The sequence below is a fragment of the Mesocricetus auratus genome, unplaced genomic scaffold, assembly GCF_017639785.1.
Source record: "Mesocricetus auratus isolate SY011 unplaced genomic scaffold, BCM_Maur_2.0 Super-Scaffold_100013, whole genome shotgun sequence".
NCBI lineage: Eukaryota > Metazoa > Chordata > Mammalia > Rodentia > Cricetidae > Mesocricetus > Mesocricetus auratus.
Window position 1 is genome coordinate 18536983 of NW_024429196.1, and position 14779 is coordinate 18551761.

Below are 14779 nucleotides of genomic sequence, written 5' to 3' on the forward strand. Positions count from 1 at the left end.
AAACAATGAGTACACTATGTGGAAACGAAATTTCTCCCTCGTGGAGTCTGTATTCAAGTCCAAGTTTTCTTTACTTCTTAAAGATTTCTACTGCAGCTAGTGTGTCAGGGTAACTACACAAAATGGCCTGTCAAATCCCTCTGTATGGTTGGCTAGTCCTCTGAATCCTAGTCAAAGCATCCATGTTGCAGCAAGATGTAACTTACCTATTGCAGCAGAACAGGCCACCCTTCCCAGGCTGGACAGTGTCTACTGAGACTAACAGGATGGCTGGTGACAGCAAGGATAGAGCACACATAGACATGTAGCCTTTCCCAGAGTTTAATGCATCTGTGCCTCCCATTGCTGTTTGAGCCTGGGTTACTTCTACTGCTTTTATATTGGTAGTTCTCTGAAACTAGTTTTATGTCAACTCTTATATTGGCCTACAATATAGCTGTATAAAATAGGAGTGTGGTGAAAATTTTGGGTGGTGCGGCTAGCTACCCATGAAGTCTCGATCCTGCTGTAAGTAAGCCTAGCAAATTTATTTTTCCAAGCTTTACTTGCCAAGTTTGTCTTTGGCCACTGCACTCTTCTTATTCTGGTGAATAGATGTTAACGTCTTCTCAGGAAAGTCATGCAACATTTTCAAAACCTGTGTCTCAGACATTTTCTTTACTGATCCAGATGATTAGGCCAGGAAAGAACCCATGCATTCATTGAAGATGCATGACACTGCAAAAGGATTAGGTATTGGTTTTTTGAAAACAACTTACTGGTCCTAAGCCTTTTTTTTTTTTTTTTAATGAGACCATGGAAAGTTATTTCAGCCCCTGGAGCCTTGGTTTACTGCTTATAATTATTTTGCCATTGTCACAATATTTTCACCTAGTAAAGAGTTGGCATGCCATTGAAAGGAGGAGATACTTTTTTTTAAGCCAATGTGAAAACTTAAAATATTTAAGGAAAATAAAAACCTCATCAACCCTTTTCTATAGTTATCTGTGAGATACTGCCCAAAACAACAAAAAGCACAAAAACAAAACAAAAAAAGCCCACGAAGCAACAGAGACAGAACTGTTCATCTTTAAGTATAAAGCAGCCCATTGACTTTGTTTACTTATTTTTAAATTATTTTCACCTCATTGATCATTAATCACATCAAGGCTTTCCCGAGCTCTAAAGTGCGTTAACTATGACTAATTGTAAACGCTATTAGGGCTCTTATATTTTACCTGAGTACTCGTGGGTATTTGGGATGGAGAGATGGCATAACAGTAAACAGCACTTGTTCTTGCAGAGGACCCTGGCTCCATTGCCAGCACCCCTATGCTGGCACAACCATCACAACTTCGGTTCCAGGGCATTCAGCAGGCAAGCACATGGTACACATACATGCACGCGGGTAAACGTTCGTACACATGGTGTAAATAGTCTTTGTTTTTAAATTTATTTATTATGCATACAGAGTTCTGTCTGCATGTATTCTTGTAGGTCTGAAGAGGGCACCAGATCTCATTACAGATGGTTGTGAGTCATCATGTGGTTTCTGGGAATTGAACTCAGGAGCTCTGGAAGAGCAGCTAATAATGTTCTTAGCCACTGAGCCATCTTTCCAGCCCCTACGTCTTTATTTATAACTCTATGTTTGAGTTATGTTGATTCACAACTGATGTCAGATTCATGTGTCCCAGGGAGAGAAATAATTTCATGAAATCCAATTTCAAATACATTGTGGCCTTTACTGCCACTTGCACCGGGGACACTAATTGAAAATCTCCCTAATTCTAATTAGCTAGATACTCTGCTCAATCCATCCAGGGTGAACCAGGAAAACAGCTTTTCTCGCAGGAAGAAGCACCACCCTCAGGAATCAGAACTGGAGATGATTGGCAGATGCAAATTTGGCGTGCAGAGAAAGGTACGCAGGCGCCGGAAGTGACGGAACCAGGAAGCGACTTAATGCTCCGGAGTTGGGGGCGCGGTTTTGGAAAATAGTATGTCCGAGTGGAATTCCTCGCAAGCCAGTTTTCCGATCTGCATCTAGGTACATTTATTTGTCACTAAGCCGTGTTTTTGTTTTTTGTTGTTTTTGTTTTTTGGCGCAGCGTCTCAGTGGCGTTTGGCGCTTTCTCACAGCACCCCAGAGAACGACAAACCCTGGACCCTGCTCACTCCTGAACGCAGCCCCTAAAGGCATTTTGTTTGTGCTCTGCCATTGGCTGGCAAGACTGTTGGCTGTAATTCGGAAGAAAGAAAAAGAAAAGGGGGGGAAAACCGCTTCCCAACATTTTCTTGAACAACTTAAAACAGAAAAAAGAAATGCCTATTTTTCATAAGATATCTTTGAGACCTGAAGTTGAAAACTATCTCAAACAGAGCTTTATGAACGAGGAGGTAGGTCATATAGGTAGATATTTGCAACAATTCAAGTACAACTTTTAGGGAAGCAGAAAGTAGACTAAAGGATAATCTTTATAGCCTTGGCTTTTGACATTAGACTGTTGGAATGTTTAAAACCATTTTTCCTAGGTATTGATGCTTACTAGGATAAGATGAATATATGTGCTCGCATTTAGATGTAAGAAAAACGTGTTATGTGCCTATCAGTACACTTAGTAATGAAGGGATATCAAAACCAACAGGAAATGTTCCCTGGCCATTTAACTAGATGAACCTGTTGTTTTAAAGCAATGCTCTTGTACTCGGTTGAAAAGGGCACACCACGGCACACCACGAGTGCCTTTTTAAATGCTGTCGGTTGTTTGATGATAAACGTTTACATTTTAGTCTTAAGCAATCTTGGTAGAGAGATTTGGTCTCATTTTTAAGAAGTGAGATCAGAGTCAAAGGAATCCTGTCACACACCCAAAATGACATAACTATCAAACAACTAAAGCTTATATGTAAAAAGAAAAAGCCAGATTTAGATCTCAAAAGCTTTATTTATTTACTTATTTATGTTTTAATTATTGAGATAGGGCTCTTCACATAGTCCTGTCTGTCCTGGAACTCACATCTTATACCAGTCTGGCTTCAAACTCACAAATCCATGGCGTGCCCCATCATACCTTGCTGGAAAGCATTATTTTTGCATGAATTACCTTGAAATAATTCTCACCGGTAAAGTTTAATTTATTCTGTGAAAATCAAATAGGTTTAAAAGTACTTTCAAAGGTTGTCTTGGGCATCAAACTTAAGTGAAAGCACCTACATTGGTTTGGCAGGCAAGTCTTCAAAAGAGTGTTAATTACTTGTTACTGGCCACACTTAACCCAGAAATTCTCAGTGAGTGTTGATTGCCTTCTAATGAAGAAAGATTCTTACATGTTCTGATTACCCTAACCTGCCCCCCCTAGGCAACTTGGGTTTTGTTTTTTTTCTAAATTTGCTTTTTATTTTGAACACTATTAGAGCTGGTGTCAGTATTTAGGCATCTGTACTGGCCTGCCTTTGGACTTTTGATAGGATAAGCCCTCAGCTGCAGTCACTAAGAGCACCACATGTGACTATTCACTAAGTTCCCTTTTAAAAGGGCTACCTCCCTCCCATCCCTCTCTTTCTCTCCCTCTCTCAGTCTGTATCTCTCTCGCATGCTCTCTCTCTCTGCCTCTCTTTCCTCTCTGTCTCAGAAAGTCAGTTTCTCCCTCCCTTCCCCCCCTTTACCTTTCTTTTCTCCTAATTAAAAAAAAAAAACCTTCACTTGAATTCGGTCACACGGTGTCTTTCTCTCTTGAGCTGCTTTTTAAATTACAATAGCTGGGACTTAAACTGATTTATATGTCTTATCTCCAGATTATGTTAAGAGGATTGACTATATGGAGAGAAAAAATGTTTCATATTTATCTCAAGGGTCCCTATAGAGAGTATGTTAAGAGAGGAAGAAACAGTTAGCAATCATTTTCAGCAGTTTTATACCCAAAAGGTATATGAGTTAAAAAATAAAAAGGTCATTCTATTTTTAAACCACTTTGGAAAGAAAAGAAATGATATCAGCAAAACTAAAAACTAACCCTTAAATATGTTAAGACTGATAAGTACACACTGAGATTGAAATCGTGGTTCTTTCCATTTCAGGTTGTGTCTGCTTCAAGCAAACAAGAAGCAGAAAGGAGGTTTGAAGCTCTGCTGATTCACCTGGCACACCCTCCATCATTCACAACTGTCAGAGTCAATACACATTTAGCATCAGTTGAGCATGTCAGAGGTCTGCTGCTCAACGAGCTTGAGAAGGTTTGTGCAAGTGTGATATGTTATACAGTTACACTTTTATAGTCTGACAGTGTGCTCCACCAAAATCCCACGAACAATCGGACATTCCAATTTTTTTTAAACTTATGAGTGTGTGGAGTTTATTATTTTCATAATTTTTAAACATAGTGGAAGAGTTAATGGAATAAGGAATATATTTAGATGTAGACATATTACCTTTTACATGCTCTTAGTGTTCAATTAAATCATATACATTTATGATAGGTTGGCAGCATTTAAGCAGTACATGTCAACTAAGTATATGCTGTAACTGTACTTCTTAATATGTTTCCACTCAAGATAGAATCCTGCTGAATAAAGAAATTTAAACATTTGTGAATAGTCCAGTTCTATAAATAAGAAAATTAAGTTATGAATATTAAATTGTTTTAAGGTCATAAGAAGAGAGGCTAGAATTCTGATTCTAAATTTATTAGTACTTAGGATAAGTTTTTAAGCCCTATGGCTTTTATCCTTAAAATATATGAAGAGATCATTCTGATTCATAAACTTAATCATATAATGAGCAGCATGGAATGATTAGGAGGGCTGTTTGTACTCTAAGGTTCATTCAGAGATATGATACAGTCATTGGAATGTTAGTGTGTTATATGCCACTGGAATTGATTCAGTTATCTCTTTTGTGTGTGTGCGTGTGTGTACATGTATGCATGTTTGGGGTAGGGGAAGGTGCATAAGTACATATCTGTAAAGGTCAGAGGTCAACCTTGAGCATTGTTCCCCTGGTGCCATCTACCTTACTTTGGAGACAAGGTCTCTCCTTGACCTGGAGCTCACCGACTTCCCAGAGTTGGGATTACAAGTGTGTGCCACCACACTTGTCTTTTTTTTTCTAACCCACGCGTAGGTTCTAGGGACCAAACTGGGGTCCTCATGCTTGTATGGCAAACACTTTCCCAGCTGCACTATCCCCCAGGCTCTTCCTCTCTCTTTAATCTCATCATCTTCGTGGAGCATCTGCCATGCCATGCTGTTTTGGGGGATAGTTCTATACTTTCAGGTTGTACAGGTGATGGTGCTATCAAAAGAAACAAGTAAGACTTGGTTTTGAGTTCCAGAACTCTAAACACAGACAAAAACTCCACAAAACCTAGCTTGGACATGTGAGCATATGACACTAGGATTATTAAACAAAACATGAAGATGTTTCCTCATTGCTAGTGATGCTGTTGTTGAGAGCAGTGACAGACATAACACATAGCAGTTTTTTAACAACCAGAAAGTACATATTCACTACCATGCACATTTACCTTTGGCTAAAAGGAAAGCAACTGTTTCCAGAGTATTGGAAGGTGTGTGAAAGGCTACAGAATCCAGTTTGCTTTCATTTCTAATGACTGTCCTACTCTGGTATCCTAGTCTGATAGAAATAGCATCTAAGGAGCTACCATCTAGAGTAGGACAGAGTCACACTAGACTTTGAGTCCTTTACAGTTAAGTAGTAAAGGAGGGGCCATTGAGATGTCTCAGTGAGGTAGGGAACTTGTTGCATAAGCCAGAATTCATGTAAAGGTGGGAGGAGAAAACCAACTTCATACAATTGTTCTCTGACCTCTACATTCACACTGCACTTACATATGCTAATAATAATAATAATAATAAAAAATAATACAAAAGGAATAAAGCTGAGCAGGAAAGCCCAAGCAGTTGGCACTCGATGGGAAACTGATAGAACAGTTCCTCGTTCTGCAGGGAGAGGGGATCAGCAGTGTGAGCCTGGACACTTCCTTCTTCTACCCCAAACTCAATGTATGCCAAGAACAGCTCAGATGGACAAACACTTGGTGTTCTATGCTCACATTTCTCTGACCACATATTGGGATAATGTCCCTTGGCTAGTGAGAAGGAAGAAGCTGGGACCTTCCTATATTATAGTTGGTAACCTAAGATAGTGAGAACTCTCTGGAAAACAGTGTTATCTCCTAAGGACTTATGTAGAAATGTACAGTGTACCCTAGTAATTCCACTCCAAAGCATCTACCTGAAAAAGTAAAAACGTTGTGTTCAGAAATTCCTGGCTATGAGTTTACATAGCAGTATTAGTTTAGTGAACAGAGGATATGATCCAACCAGTGACAGATAATTACAGAATATTCATATGGTGAGATACTGGTCATCAATATAAGTAGTTATTGGCATATACCATGGTATGGTTTCATCTCAAGACATGAAATAAGAGACAAGATATCATATCTTGTATTACATAAAATGTTTAGGAAAGGCAAATTATACAGAAAGAAAGATGAGCAGTTGTGTAGGATGGCAGTGGGGAATGCTGGCAGAAGGACTTGGGAGACTTGTGGGGTGATGGAAGTGATCTGAAACTGGGTTAGGGTGATGATTGTGCAGTTTTTTAAATGTACTGAAAATCGCAACACATATATGGAATGGGTGGATTTTATGACATATAAAGTATACCTTTGAAAGGATGTTTTAAAAGAGGGAGGAATGCAGGGGTGAGATGATTTGGTGGGTAAGGGTGCTTGCTGCCAAGCCTGATGACCTAAGTTTAGTCCCCAGAACCTGCATGGTGAAGAACGCTGACAAGGTGTCCTGTGACCTCCACATGTACACCTTGGCTTGTGATCCTTTCCCTCAATAGGCAAATAAATGTCAAGTACAGCTTGCAGTAACAATACAGTGGCTCACATTAACCAACACATTTTCAAAGAAAAACTACCCTGACTTAGGGTGTTTGATAACTTTATGTGTCATAAACAGTGGCATCAAATTTATCTCAAACTTCTAGTGTAGCCACAGAGTTGCAAAGAGTTCCCTCAGTGAGTCTATCAGTAACTTACTGCTCCAGCCCTTCTGTGAATTTTCAGTCTAACCAGCTAAGTATAACAGATTTTCAGAATCCTGAACTTCAAATAAAAGTACATTTTGATATCAAAAATGACATGGCCTCCAGTGTTCATGCTATACATCATATTTAGTAATTTCAATCTTTAATGTTCTATTCCGAAACTTGTCAGATGACTCTGTGCATGAGATAGGATTTGATTAGGTGTCCAAGGCTCACCTGTAACTCACAGGTGAAACAGGCCTAAATCAAGCTTTCTGCAGCGGGAGATGGTGACATGGTGAAGCAATTTACGAATTTACGAATTTATGAATTGCACTGGGCTCTTCATCATGGTGTTGGAAGTGACATGGAGAAGCCTGTGAGGTTTACCGAGTGCACTGGCTGCTCTACCATTGTGTGTGCTTGTTTTTAACAGCAGTTCAGTGGATCCAGTGTTCCTGTTCTTCAGCATCCAGCCCTCCCAGACGTCTTACTCATCCCTGTGACTGGACCAAGGTTTGTGACTGTTTCCTTTTCCTTTTATTCTTCTAAATTAATATTTCTCCCAAGATCTTTGCTTGTTGACAGTATTGTCTGCATTCTTAAGAACTCCAATTTGTAACCACATACTTCATCCTCTGGTATGCACTGTGCTGGAACACTAGGACTGGACCTTGAAAATAATGCATCTTTTATCTGTTTAGTGCAGTGATGGATGTTATTCTAATTTTTTTAGAAGTTTAATTTGTTTACTTGTATTATTAAAAAGGATTTATTTATTTTTATTTTATGTATACAAGTGTTTGCCTGCTTGTTTATAGGATACCATGTACATGCCTAGTGCCTTCAAAGGCCAGAAGAGGGTATCAGATCCACTGGAGCTGGAGTTACAGACAGTTGAAAGTTGCCATGTGGATGCTGAGACTGAACCTGGGTTCTCTACAAGAGCAACAAATGCTCTTAACCGCTGAGCCGTATTCCCAGGCCCTGTTTGCTTTCCTTCCTTCCTTCCTCCTTTCCTTTCCTTTCCTTTCCTTTCCTTTCCTTTCCTTTCCTTTCCTTTCCTTTCCTTTCCTTCCCTTCCCTTCCCTTCCCTTCCCTTCCCTTCCCTTCCCTTCCCTTCCCTTTCCTCCTTTCCTTTCCTTTCCTTTCCTTTCCTTTCCTTTCCTTTCCTTTCCTTTCCTTTCCTTTCCTTTCCTTTCCTTTCCTTTCCTTTCCTTTCCTTTCCTTTCCTTTCCATTCCATTCCATTCCATTCCATTCCATTCCATTCCATTCCATTCCATTTTGAGACAGGATTTCCATGTGTGTAGTCTTGGATGTTCTGGGACTCACTCTTTAGACAAGACTGCCTCTGCTGCCCGAATTCTGGGATAAAGAAGTTCACCACCACTGCCAGGTTACTTATATTTCTTATGAGATTCCAGCATTAAAATGTTTTTTGAGTTGCAAAATAAATAAATAAATAATTAAAAGTATTGTATTTTGTAATTGGGTTTGTAAAATTTTATACTTAACAATTATGTCAGCTTACTCTTTGCCAGGTGTGGTTCTCCTCATTAACATATTTGGAAGATGTATTTTTGAAAATTGAAAAGGAGACTTGTATATTATAATGAGGATGTTTTTCCCAAGTAGCACATCAAAGTCCCTAATTATGCTATAAAATATTTAAACATGAATGATAGGCTAGCCTTGTTTCCAGAGCTAGTACCAGGACAACTGAGGCTGTTACAGAGAGAAACATTGCCTCAAAAAAAAAAAATTAGACTTGAGTTGTGGTAAATATAAATTTCGAAGTAATTTGATAGTAACAAAACAATGATTTTATAAATTATGTTTTGCTTGATCCATGCAATGAAATAATCATGTAGCCATTAAGATGGCAGAGTTTTATGAAGCAATATGAGATGTTTATGATCTGTTAACTATCAAAAGCTAGCTGCCACATTTAGAATAATTATAATATTTTGCAATTAAACAGAAAGCTGTACATTTTTTGTATTTATATATAGAAAATGTTTAGCTATACCACATCCACCTATGAACAGTTGTTCATGCTAATGAGGTTATCTTAGAGAAAGGGGGTTTTATTTACAGCATTTTTATTATAAGCATGCATTAGTTTTGCAATTAAAATGTGATTTAACAGGCTGGACAACTGAACAGAGGTGCTGTTTCTATACTCAAGATAGAGGCATGGCATGTGTATAGTTTGCTAAATGTATATCTGCATAAGCAAAACTCAGCCCACCACAGTGTACAACACTTTCATCATCTTGAAAAACTTTCTTGTATTCATTCTTCTCCTCTCCCAGATAAGCCATGTTGATTTTGCTTCTTATTTCTGAAGCAATGACTACGATAGATGGTGATCACAGGTCATTTGGTCTACATTTTTTATGTGGATGCAAAATTGCAGTTCATTAGCTTCAGCGTTTGGCTATCTCATTATGTAATAATACTCTTACTTTCATTAATTTTCTATGTTGTTTTCTTTTCTCTCCTCACATGGAATATGAGGTATGTAGATAGGTAGGCTGTACAGCAAGCACATCCTGACTTGGAACTCTCAATCCTTTTGCCTTAGTCTCTCTAGGCTGGGATACTAGGCATGCTATAGCACACTAAGTTTTAGTTTGTTGCTGTTAGCCAGTAGAATTTAATTAGGTTTTGTTTACTTTGTGGAAACTAAGACAATTTTATCATTGTTGTCAAAAGTGATGCAGTGACTATTTAATAGAGTTGTGTAAGCAGTCTGCAGAGTTAATTCTCATGGTGTGAGAATTAAAGTGGCCCTTTGCCAATAGTATATTACGTAAGTTGTCTGTCTTCCTACTTTGTTTTTCTCGTTTCTCCAGTGGGAACTAAAAGCCTTTTCCAGCTGCAGACTATGGTGGGGCTTCAGTAATTGGTTTGAATAGTGCATGTGCATTAAATATATTTCACTAAGAGTTAGCAATTCTTGCCAGGACGTGGTGGCATACGCCTTTAATCCTAGCACTCGAGAGGCAGAGGCAAGTGGATCTCTGTGAGTTCAAGGCCAGCCTGGTCTTCAAAGAGAGTTCCAGGACAGTCTCCAAACCTAAAGAGAAACCCTGTCTCGAAAAACAAACACAAAAAAACAAACCTAAACAAAAACAAAAAAATTAGCAATTTTTGCCTGCTTCTAACTAAATTTTATTTTAGAAATTTTGCTACCATTGTTTTCCTAAATTAAAACAGTTTTTGTTTTTGTTATTTTGTATATTCACTGTTCTTTCTCTATTTTTTATTATTTTTTGAGTATATTTGAAGACACAGAGACATATTTGAAGTATTTCCCCTTTTGTGCTCCCCCCTTAGTCTGCCTTTTGTTTATTAAGATTATTCTATTGGTACCATGGAGGCACAGGTTCCACATTGCACAAATTCTTTGTGCATATTTCTCCTTTCTTTAATAGTTTTATGTATCTGTGTGTGGGCTTGAGTGTGGAAGTCACAGGAGAGCTTGCAGGAGTGGGTTCTGAGGATCTAATACTTTTATCCACTGAGCCACATTTGAGAAACTGTGGTTCATCTGTGTAGTTATTTCTACATCAGTAGAAATACCAGTTCTAAATCTTGAAAGAAGGAATGCTAAGGATATTTGCTGCTGTTCTTTGGGTTTTGGTGACTGGTTTCACTGTTCTATATAGGATTCTCTTTTAACAAGTTCCAAGTTACCTTCCTGATTCAACTTCCTGATTTGTTGGGTCTAAAAGTCTCATAGTGCTGTGACTAACTGGGTGTTAAGATTACTGGTGGTTAGCATAATACATGGTGGCATGCTTTGAAGGTGTAGGAATAAGCCTCTTTAAGAAGTAGCCACAGAATGTAAATGCATGGGACCAGGAAGGTGGGAAGTTCCCAAGTGCTGTGAGATTTGGTCATCAGATATCATAGGGGAAAGATGGGAAACAGTTTACTCCACAGTGAGTGGTGACAACACATGAGGAGTACTGCCAGCAGAGAAGTTCATTAGGAATGCAGTGCTCAGCACTGGCCGGTCAGTCTAGCACCTTCTTGGTCTCTGAAGAGTTTTCCCTGTTAGGAATGATGCCAGGATTTTAATAGTGAGAGAAAAGAATCATCTGAGTGTAAGAAAGTGGAGAACTTAAGGCTGAGCAAGAAATGAGGGAAAATAATTTTCTTCTGCTTATCTTAAAATATTCATAATTTGCCATGGAACAATATACCTCTTTAGAAGTATTATCATTCCCTTTGTATTTTCATGCTTTAGGATTTGAAGGCAGCAAAATCTATTTAACTCCTAATGCTGTTTAAATGACCAAGTATTGCTTGTTAATGACCAAGCAGGATAGTCTTTTCAAACAATATTTTATTTTTTTTAAAGTTTTATGTACTTATACTGTATGTATTGATCATTTCCATTCACTACTATCTCTAATGAAACGTTTAGAAGGCTTATGGTACTAGGAATATTATCCTTTATTTTTTTGTTTTTAAATATTCTTAGAAGGAATATAGAAAAGCAGCAGTGTGAAGTGATTGTTGGAGCACAGTGCGGCAATGCAGTATTGAGAGGGGCCCATGTCTACGTTCCAGGAATCGTGTCAGCTTCAAAATGTAGGTATAAAATTTAAGGTACCCTACAGTTCATTAGTGTGATCAGTTGGAAATTTGCATGCATTAAATCCACGTTTGTTATGTATTTCCAAATAAGTTTGATGATTTCTTTGAATAGTTTACTCAACACAATGTAGAGTCACTTGGGAAGGGAGTCTGCAGGGGATTGTTTAGATCCCATGGTTTGTGGGCATATTTGAGGTAGGTTGTCATGATAATGTTAATTGGGTGGGAAAGCTTGCCTGGTATTGGCAGAATTCCTTGGGAAATGGGATCCTGGTTTGCTAGCATGTGTGCTCTTGTCTGGATGTATTGGGACTAGCAGCTTCAAGTTCTTGCTGCCTTGATTTCCCCACAGTGATGTACTGGAGCATGGAACCATGAGCCAAATTGACCCTTTCTCCTTAAGTTGCTTTTATCACAGCAGTAGGAAACAGAACCTAAGACACTTAGGCAGCCACATAAAAGGTTTTTGTCACTGTTCTGCTTTTCTACCTAAGAACTGTTATGGTGATATTTCTCTAGGGAAAAGAGAAATGCAGAACGTGAATGGAAGTGAACAGACGGAATGTTCATAGTTAAGAGCGCTTGCTGCTCTTGTAAAGGACCAGAGTTCCCTTTCTACCATGTCAGGTTGTTCACAACTGCCTGTAACTAGCCTCTGCAGTTACCCTTATACACATGACACAAGCTGGATGCCTGTGTGCACACAGACATTTATTTTACAAAAGGTAGTGAAGTTCATTTTACATTTCTGACTTCATTACCTTAAAACTTCTATCTAGTCTCAAGACATTTGTGAGGGTGACATCTAGAATCCAGACAGTGGGATGAACTTGGCGTTCTTCATGGCTTCATCTGGTGATGGTCAACTGCGTGTGCTTTGCTGCCTTACTGGATTTGTATCGAGAAGCACTGGTTTAGATCTATTATAAATGTGTTCAGTTCCTGGATGTCACCCATCCTGTGTATAATTATCTGGAAAATGATTGCTTGCTAGTCTACTTTAGCCCTGATTTCTTTTTTACTGTACATTTTTGTTGAATCCTTTTGTAGGCAACTTAGAATGTTGAGTCATGATACTAAGGCTTATATAACAACTTTTACTTAGCATTAGATTTGGGGAAAATAAGTCATATAGATGATGCCTCCTGTTTAGTTGAAGATTTAGATAGTATGTATTGAGTACCATTTCTGTGTTTTCATGGAAAATCGTTTGTCCATTTAGATGTTAGGGAATATTTAAAAGCTAAGAGTTGAGTTGCTATTGAGGATTATGCTGAAATAATGAGCATTGGATTGTTTCTTGTCCATAATTGATGTCTCTATGGATAACCATTTTAGCCTGAATGATTTTTACTAGTCTGCCAAAACACAGATTAACAGTCTGATTTTCTTCTTTAACCTAGTTATGAAAGCTGGAGATGTTATTTCCGTATATTCTGATATTAAAGGGAAATGTAAGAAAGGAGCCAAAGAATTCGATGGAACTAAAGTATTTCTTGGAAATGGAGTTTCTGAACTAAGCCGTAAAGATATCTTCAATGGGATACCGGATCTGAAGTATGTCACCAAGCTCTGTGGGGGAAATAGCATCCTTTCTGTGGTTCAAAAACTCAAAAGAGTGAGAAGGTGTATTTTGTTACACTACATCAATTTTTCAATGACTTCAATTGGAAAAAATGAGCCCATATTTCCATGATTTGTGGAAAGAGGTCTTTTCTGGTCAAGAGGGGTAAGTAGATTAAAAACCAAAGCAGTAGAATGTGGATGTAGCTCAGTGATAGTATTCATTGCCGCTCTCCATGAGGCCAGGCTTCAGTCCTCAACTATGCAAAACAAAACAGAAAGCCCAGGTGAGTGACTGAATTTTACTTGCCCTTTTAGATTTTAATTGTTTAAACTTTTAAGAACAATACTTAATAGAGAATTCTATGGTTTCTCTTTTCAAGCATTCTTATTTTGTCTAAGAAAAGTTTTAATTTTAATGCAAATCAAATATAAAAAATTATTTTAAACAAAACTAAATTAGACCTGAATTGTAACACTCATGAATGTTTACAGTCAAACTAAATGTTTCAATTTGTTCAAGCCACATAGAAATAAAATTAGTTCTATATCATATCTGGATGTTGGTTGCGCTAAGCAGATTAAAGCCATGAACACACAAGGCCCTGATTAATGTGGTTCCTTCAGCTTGTTTTAGGAGTCCTTTAGAGCACCATTACTCCAGAGCTGGCACCTGACACACGTATGCTAAGCATGTGAACTGAGCTGTTTAGAATGGGGCCAGAGTCCTCATTCATGGACAGATTGTCATATTGGAGCAGTTTTGCTACATGGATGAAATCAGTTCTCCTATAGAAACAAATGATTAGGCTCTCGAGGTCTAAGAAAGAAAAACTTTCCAAATAGTTGGAACCTGATTTTATTCCCCTTAGAAAGTTTTGTTGATGTAGTTATGTGTCTGTGTCCATAGCATTGACTGCTCACTTTGGTTGAATTTTAACAGTGTTCCTCATTTCCCCATTTGATGCAGTGTTTCTAGTGATGTATTGGACCATGTTTGCTTTTCTGGTGAAAGTAAAAGGTAGCCATTCTTCAGAGAGCCTGTCAGTTTTCTCTGCCAGTACCTGGGAACTCTTTCCCTCTTTGATAGTTATGGAGCACGGCACTCAGGTGCAGTGTTTGTCTTTATGAATCACTGTACACCATGCCAATCTGTGTCCCTGCCCTTCCTGTTCCCAGAAGCTCCACTGCCACTAGTAAAATGGGACAGAGGTAGAAAAGGTCATATGGGGACTGTCAGTACTGAGTGTACTGGGTGTACTGGGCAGCTTTTCTATACAAAGATGGGAGCAGGGGAGGGCGCTGCCTTTGTCAGTACTCAGCATCAGCCTGAGTCTTGGTGTCTTTCCCTGTTTCATATGAGTATCTAGCAGAGCACCTTAAAAATTCAGTCATGCGCAAAACGTTTGTGTTACCAGAAAGACTAGAGCAAAGCAATGAGAATTAGGTCTTGTTTGCTTTTTAATTTATTGACCTCTCTAAAGTAACTCTTGTGCTTTTTAAAATAGTTAATGTGACTTACTTATTTGGATTACCTCTCTTATAAAATGCAAAACAATCC

The 14779-nt window shown here is 38.4% G+C and overlaps 1 protein-coding gene across 5 annotated transcripts in view; it reads left to right on the forward strand.

Annotated features, from left to right (window-relative positions):
- Positions 1-14779, forward strand: part of Nsun6 (NOP2/Sun RNA methyltransferase 6) — a 41830-nt gene that overhangs the window by 4420 nt on the left and 22631 nt on the right. Inside the window, exons 1-6 of one of the 5 annotated variants that reach the window (XM_013121380.3) lie at positions 1537-1903; positions 2091-2379; positions 4060-4215; positions 7479-7558; positions 11540-11649; positions 13059-13212. In XM_013121380.3, coding sequence (XP_012976834.1) covers positions 2305-2379; positions 4060-4215; positions 7479-7558; positions 11540-11649; positions 13059-13212 — 575 coding nt within the window. In that variant the 5' untranslated portion in view covers positions 1537-1903; positions 2091-2304. Of the gene's footprint in view, positions 1-1534; positions 2380-4059; positions 4216-7478; positions 7559-8270; positions 8441-11539; positions 11650-13058; positions 13213-14779 lie in introns of those variants that run through there. The other 4 variants (XM_040755455.1, XM_013121381.3, XM_021233652.2 and 1 more) reach the window with 4 other exon arrangements.